Source organism: Diplotaxodon limnothrissa, linkage group LG2, assembly GCF_057381915.1.
Source record: "Diplotaxodon limnothrissa isolate DT_005_m linkage group LG2, D_limnothrissa_male_GT1.1, whole genome shotgun sequence".
Lineage (NCBI taxonomy): Eukaryota > Metazoa > Chordata > Actinopteri > Cichliformes > Cichlidae > Diplotaxodon > Diplotaxodon limnothrissa.
Window position 1 is genome coordinate 24,644,992 of NC_140597.1, and position 7,165 is coordinate 24,652,156.

Here is a 7,165-nt window from a genome sequence, read left to right on the forward strand (position 1 = left end):
TCTCCTTCTCCCCTCTCTCTTTTTCTCCATCACCCTTCCTTTTCTCAGCCACTGAATACGTTCCACCTTTTTTGCGGCACATAAACAGACAGTGCCCTTGGGGACGGGTTGGAGAGCTCTGTCTTTGTTTGCGTGCACCTCTAACTAACTCTCCATCTGCAGGGAGCCCAGCCAAGCCCAGCAGCGCAAGACAGATAGCTGGCACCATCCCAGGCTCTTCTCTAGTTGGCCCAATATCTTCACCCCCTCCCCACCTCGCCTGCCTCTCAACTTCTCCTTCCTTCTAGGCTAGAGTCTTCCCACAGAGGCGGTTGTCAGATGCCCTCAGGCAGCCATTCAGGCACTGTAGACATGGGACCGCTACAATTCCTTTAATCCAAAATCTCCAATCCTTTTTCCAACTCATATTCTGTGGATGTTCATCATTGGACTTTCCTTGAGCTCAGAGTCAACCCCAGCTTCACCTTCAATAAGAGCTCACTTCAGAGACTAAATAACCAATAGTACATTTACTCTATTTAGTCACATCAAATAGCCTTCAAAGAAAAAGGAACTTAAGCATTAGCTTTAGTTCGAATACTGAGAGTTTCAATCACGCAATGGACCAGGGGTGTAACTTAAATCTCAAAAAAAAGAAGAATGTTAGGTGTTGTTTTTCTTTTTGCGTTTATTTTGCGTCTCTTTTCTATAATGAGGCTATAAGTGTAGGATGTGAAACACCATCTCACTTCACCACATGCTGCATTCTCCTTGCTTGTAGAAAAGAAAATCATCAAAGGTGTGCTACTAAATTATCTGCCAAGCCGATCTCCACTGCTGATGGACAATCCCATTAACGAGTAAGAAGAGAGGGTTTTTTCCCCACTCACCATTGTCAGGCTCAGACTTCCTGTCGTGCTCGGTGTCAGTTAGAGAGAGGGCGGAGTTGGCGCGGCTCGTGAGGCAGGAGCTCTGCTCAGACTTGAGGCCGCGCATCCACATGTGCTGCAGGCCGTGAGCGGGAGACGGGTCCACCTCCGGCTCCGTGTCCACGTCCGAACCCACACCGAGGGAGTAGCCGTGGCTGTGGACGTGCCCGGTCGGTCCAGAGCACAACACTTCCTCTTCCTCCTCCTGATGCTGCTGATGCTGCTGCTGCTGCTGCTGCTGTTGGTGGATGTGAAAGTCTGGGCTCCTCAACTGCCCGGCCTTACAGAAGTCTAAATCTAGAGGGAGGGAGGGGAGACATGCAAAATGAGCACGCACAGCCAAAGAACTGCAAAGCCTCTAATACTGGCGTGTGTTTTTTATTTGCTTCAGCGACTAAGCTGACCAGGTGTTTGCTAAAGACAGGCATTTACAAGCCAAACAGCGAACACCTCCCAAATTATTCCAACAGGCAGGCTGTTATTTGAGCAAGCATTTATTAAAAGTTTTTTTTTTTCTTCTTCTTTTTTAGCAGAGGTCCAAATCAAAATGCCAGCCTCAATTTTTCTTAACCATTTGCAGTGAGGCTATATCCTGTTCGGGCTGCCCGATGTGTGTTATTGAGCTCGAGATGTATTGAACTGCTGCTCAAACAGAGCACTGATCTCATCTATATTCTCCTTGGTGGGGTGAAGAGATCAGATAAAGATCAAACCTTATTAATATTGACTCAGACTGAGGGAAAAATTGAGCCTCATATGCTTTCAGGTATTAGAACGCCCTCCAATCCCGAGCATCAACCTGTTATCTGAGAACATCAGATATACTGTGTTAGTCCTCTGGTTACACTTTAATTCAATTCAATTCAATTGAGTGCTACTTTTTTTTTTCCTGTAGAGGCAGTTGAGTAAATTTTCTTTCTCACCACATGAGTTTTCTGTTTAGAATGTATAAGTGGAAGTGAAGGAACTGATGTAATTGTGAAGAAATGAGGGCATCAATTGAAATCCATATAGATAGCAGCCTGGTACCACAGGCCCCTCTGAGAACAGAGGAAAGAAACACTTCCCTTCCTTCTCACTTAGCGCAGCTAATACGCGTGTTAGGTCAGGTCCTCTGAACATGAACCGCAGCGTTTCAATAAAAGCCGCAGTCCTGTTGACCACTTCATTGACCAGCGATGTGTCCTGCTGTGCCTGTTTGATGGGGTCAAGACCAAGTCTGGCTCACATACTGTTCTGCTGGAATTAAAGCAGCCAAAGATTGGTCACCACTCCACACTACTGTTTAGTTCAAATTGGCTGCAAGAGGGCAATTTGGAAGCAAATTGGCCATTTCCCAGTAGCAACAAACACGGATTGACTGCAAACTGAAAAGTTGTCTAACCGCTTTGTTTTGAAACTTATTTATGATAAAACAAGAGGCCGGGGGTGGAAGTGATTAGAGCGACAATATTTTTCTTTGAAGAACTTCCCATTTCCTGCCATTACAGTCACCCGCTCAGGCCTCCGGACTATTTATGTGACTGTTTTATATTACTGTGCTTTCTTCCAATCTCGTAAGTACCTGTCATGAGCAAAAATCATTATTTGCCAAGCAGTTTGGGTAAAACAATCACAAGAAAGTAGGCTGAATATAATGTACAAAATCCCTGAATTGGATCCCAAATTTTAGCTTTGTGTTTCTTTCTCTGTTTGAGTTAAGAGCTTGCACATTTATAAAAGTATTTCTAACTCTTTCAATCAAATATGTAATTAAACTTGGGGTCATATATAGAGTCCACGTTGGGACTGTAGCACTGTTGCCTCACAGAAAGAAGGTCCTGAGTTTGACTCCGCCGTGTGGCCGGAGTCTTTCTGTGTGGACTTTGCATGTTCTCCCCGTGTTTGCGTGGGTTCTCTCCAGGTTCTCCGGCTTCCTCCCACAGTCCAAAGACGTGCATTTATTGGGGTTAGGTTAATTGAGGATTCTAAACAGCCACTTGCTTTTTAAAATCTATTCTTAATTACAGATTAGGTTTGATTAACTAACTGAAGTCTCTCTAAAAGGAGAGAAACTCCGAGAACCCGTCTGAGACACTTTTAATTGTTATTGTGCACACTTAGCAATAATGTTTGTAAACCTAATGAACTCGGGGCACGTACACTGCCCCTCTGTGTGATCGGCTGGGATCATGCGCAGCGCTTTTATTTATTTGTTTATTTTTTTGCTCTTTTTAGTATAAGAGTTGGCAGGAGCCTTGTATGTTTATGTACAGAGCAGTTTACAGAGAACTTCTGGTTTTGTCTATTTGGTGTCATCAGAAGGTATTTTGCAAGAATGTGAAATGAATTAGTTGGAAAAAGGTTCATAAATAATCAGATTCTTACTTAATTCAAATATTTAAACTGTGATGCATTTCTGGCTTTCTAAACAGCATGCTGAAAAAGCACGAATTAATTAGCATCCATTAGTAGAGGAAAAAAATGTAATTATTTTGGTCATTCGTTTTCAGCTCTGTAAAATGGTCACGTCGCTGGGGACCTGGCTGTCTATCTGGCCATCTATCAACAGTATCTGTCCAAAGTAAACAGGCTTAGCACAGACAGGTGAGGAATTTGTAATATTAGTGGATAGTGAAACACGTGGGAAAAAGAAAAGGAAGGATAGGAACCGGAAGGAACGGGAGGAGAGGGCAAGATGGGGAGGCTTAAAAGATGAAGGAAAATATGAAGAACATGGGTGGGGAATTAAATGAGAAACGAATTGGCTGATCTTTGTCACGAACACCGTAATCCATTAAAAATGTCACTGGAGGCAATGTCCCCCCTTAACAGTTGGTTACTTTGGTAGGGTATACTATATATAACTCTGTGGCCCAAAGATGAACAGATGTGCTTTGCAGAACCGGCTGCCATTGACATTTGAAAGGCTGCTTTGGGGGGGTCTCGTGCACCTTACCATATGACACTGATGGCAGGGGATGTTGTTTGTTATGGAAACAGAAAGGCGAGTAACTGCTGAAAAAGGCAAGTGCTCTTTTGACACCGCAGTGTCGTGGAATATATCGAGGCAGCATCATTATGACTAATGGCCATTGACAGGTTGCCGTATGGGCAAACAGGACGACAAAATCCATAGCAGGTGGCATTCAAACCATGAAATCCCTGGAGCGGGCCGCTTGTCAGGAGTTGTAACCATTATGAATGGCTAATGTCGCTTGTTAGCATGGTGGGTAGGTCTTGCAGAGGAGCACAAGGTTGAGATAGTGGAAAGAGTATCTATTGATCACCATGAACCCTGCACAGTGGCGTGCTCCCGATGAGGTGCTGCTTCTCTTTTAACACCACACATGACCTGCATAAAGGCCATCCATCACAGCGCATGCTGGCCCATTTCTCCTCCTGTCACCAACAGGGAAGACATTTTTCGGTGTGTACGTGTCGGGGTGTGTGTACGTGTCGGGGTGTGTGTACATGTCGGGGTGTGTGCACGCGCGTATATGCAAGCGTGTGTGCATGTATGCGTGCCTCTGTCTGCCCGTGTCAGTATCTGTGTGTGTGTGTAATGAAGGGTGGTGTTCCACCCCAGGTGAGGCCAGAGAGGTTTGGGGTTGACCTAGTTTAGCTGTGGGAGAGAAATATCACCTCCGTGGAGAAGAGGTAATTGGTTGCCTCCGACTGTCCTTCTGGCTCATTGTGGACTGTAATAGGTAATTCACAGAGGTCTTTTTAAAGACCTCTGTGTGTGTGTGTGTGTGTGTGTGTGTGTGTGTGTGTGTGTGTGTGTGTGTGTGTGTGTGTGTGTGTGTGTGTGTGTGTGTGTCTGCCTATCTTTTGGTGCCAGTATCCATTTGAGTACACATACAGTATCTTTGCAACCGCGGACGTATATTTCAAGGTAACTATATCCAGCCTAAGCATGCCCTGATAGCATGATAAGCGTGACCTTGTACCTTGTTGGGGTTGGCTGTAGTTGCTCTGCCTTTCCCGATGTGAACCGAGGGTGAGGCGAAGCTCGTGTGTGTAGTCAGGCAGGGTCTCGCGTGATGTGTAGGAGCGGTGATGGGTGCGCCCATCCTCACTCTCATCGGATGAGCTGGTGTAGGACATCTCCATTTCATGGCGCCCCTTAGACAACGGCTGGTAGGGTTTGCTGTCCATCTCCTCCATGGCTCGCAGGGCTCCACTTTAGTCACTCAGCACAGCCACAGCACAGAGCACAGAGTCTGGAAGAAAACGAGGCGGGTGAGACGCAGGGCAATGGGGTAGAAACAGCGAGGAAGGGAAAAGGGCAGCAGGGAGAAAGAAGAATGGGCCAGCAGTGGAAAATGAAAGGAAACAGGGGATAAAACGGACAGGGGCAGAGGAGAAAAATAGCGCAAAAGTCTATTATTGAACACAGTGGAACAGTATTGCAACATCTGCTCATTCCAATTACAGCAGACATTCATAAACAGCATTTGGCTTCTTTCATATTTCACACCAAAGGTTGCTCCAAATCAATACGCTCAGAAGGGACCGCGATGGTAGCCATTATGTCCGCACGTGTTTGAAAAAAAATTGGCCCAAATAAAGCAAAGCTTAGTGTTCTGTCAGTTGCGGTTTCTATTTTTCCTCTCGCTACTTTAAGCTTTATCTCTCTTTTACAGACGAGCATTGACAAGCTACGAATAAATCTACAAATTTGTCGCTGAGAGCCGTGTCTCTCACTCTCATTAAACGCTGTGACTCACCAGATTCTGAAGTAATGATGAAATGCTATTAGAAGCCAGTCTTTACAGTGTCATTGCCCTCCCGAATGGAGTAATGATAAATCAGCTCTTTTGGCTCTATTCAGCTCCGATTCTCTTGTTCTTCTTTCAACCACATCAAAATCTGCTTCCGATAACGTCCATCGCTATATACTTATACCGCCAAACTAATGATTGATTGGGACGACGATTAGAGCACAGAAGACGTGATTAGAAAATACTTCATTCATATTAGTTCTCTTTCATCGTGCCCTGCTCGAGGCCTTTCCAGCCTATTTCCTGCAGTTATAAAGCTTCTAAATGGAGCTTGAGAGGGTCATTGCTCATAGAGACAAAGTGCTATGGTATTGACCTCTTCAGGGAGTCCTGTAGTCCATATATCAAAGCCATTAGAGCGTGCCTGCTCAATACCTCAGAGATCTGCGGCATAGGGTGATCACCACCCGCCTGATACAAGTTTACAGCTGACCTTTCTACCACTGCAGTAACGCTTTTATTCCACCTGAAAGCCTCCCTAGCCTGGCCTTGCACTCACCCTCCTCATCCCCTCCATGCATGCACACACACACACATGCAGACCACCCACTGACCTCTGATTCGCGCATTCATCTTGCACACACCCCCACCCTAAAAGCTCACCACTAGCCTTTGCTTGCATCCATCTTTCCCCCTTTAAGCACAACAGGGCCTTTTAAAGTGCACAAGAGCATTTTCTGTGCAATTATCTCACTTCTCAGTCCGTACAGTAGCGTACAGTAAGCTTCTCCGGATTCACTCGCACGCATGCTTGTGGTTCTCTCTGCAATCATGATGCCTTTGGTTTTGATTGGCAGAAGTTATTGCAAGGAATCAAAGCCCGCTATTATCTCAGCTGCCCTGTCAGAACGGGATTGACTGGTGTCACCTTCTCTCTGGTACGGTGAGGAGCGAGTATACATTACCCTGTGAGCTCTGAGCTTGCTTCAGGCACTGACTGCTGTCTGTCTCTACAGAGGCTCTCTGTCCCGTTTTATGTCTGTCTTACATTTACACAGAAAAATGAAAGACTGCAACGCGGCACAAAGGGGCATCATCTTGTTCCTCCGCCGCGCGTTTGAACTCGCACAGATGGTGTAGTGAACATTGCTCTTAATAAATGTAGTTGCGCTTGTATGTGACATGTATAATTCCCTCTTTCTTGTACCGGTCCACCTCTGCTTTCCCTCCTCCCCGCTCTTCCCCTGCCTCGCACGCTCTCCGCCCTCCACCTCGTCCTTCGAGGCTCCTGCGTTTAGAGAAGTAAGCCTGCTGGCGGGGGTTATTCCTGCTAATTCTAGCCCACAGTAGGGTGCCCATTAGGGGGGTTGATTCTCGGTTTTGATGTTGAAACCTGGAGATTGTTTCCTAGAGCCAAGCTTGCTTCAAACAAGACACAGGGGCGTTCTCTAGGACAAGTCAGCATGTGCCACCTGAGCTCAACACCAGGCGAGATTCACAGCTGAGGAATAACCACCTTGGGGCAGAGTGGGCACATTGGCTCAGCTACTG

At 46.1% G+C, this 7,165-nt stretch overlaps 1 protein-coding gene across 1 annotated transcript in view; it reads right to left on the reverse strand.

The window, feature by feature from the left end:
- Positions 1-5,057, reverse strand: part of tenm1 (teneurin transmembrane protein 1) — a 183,792-nt gene extending 178,735 nt beyond the window's left edge. Inside the window, exons 1-2 of the mRNA XM_085361549.1 lie at positions 4,841-5,057; positions 870-1,205 (exon numbers count right to left, since the gene is read on the reverse strand). Coding sequence (XP_085217675.1) covers positions 870-1,205; positions 4,841-5,057 — 553 coding nt within the window. The remainder of the gene's footprint in view (positions 1-869; positions 1,206-4,840) is intronic.
- Between the last annotated feature and the right edge of the window lie 2,108 nt (positions 5,058-7,165).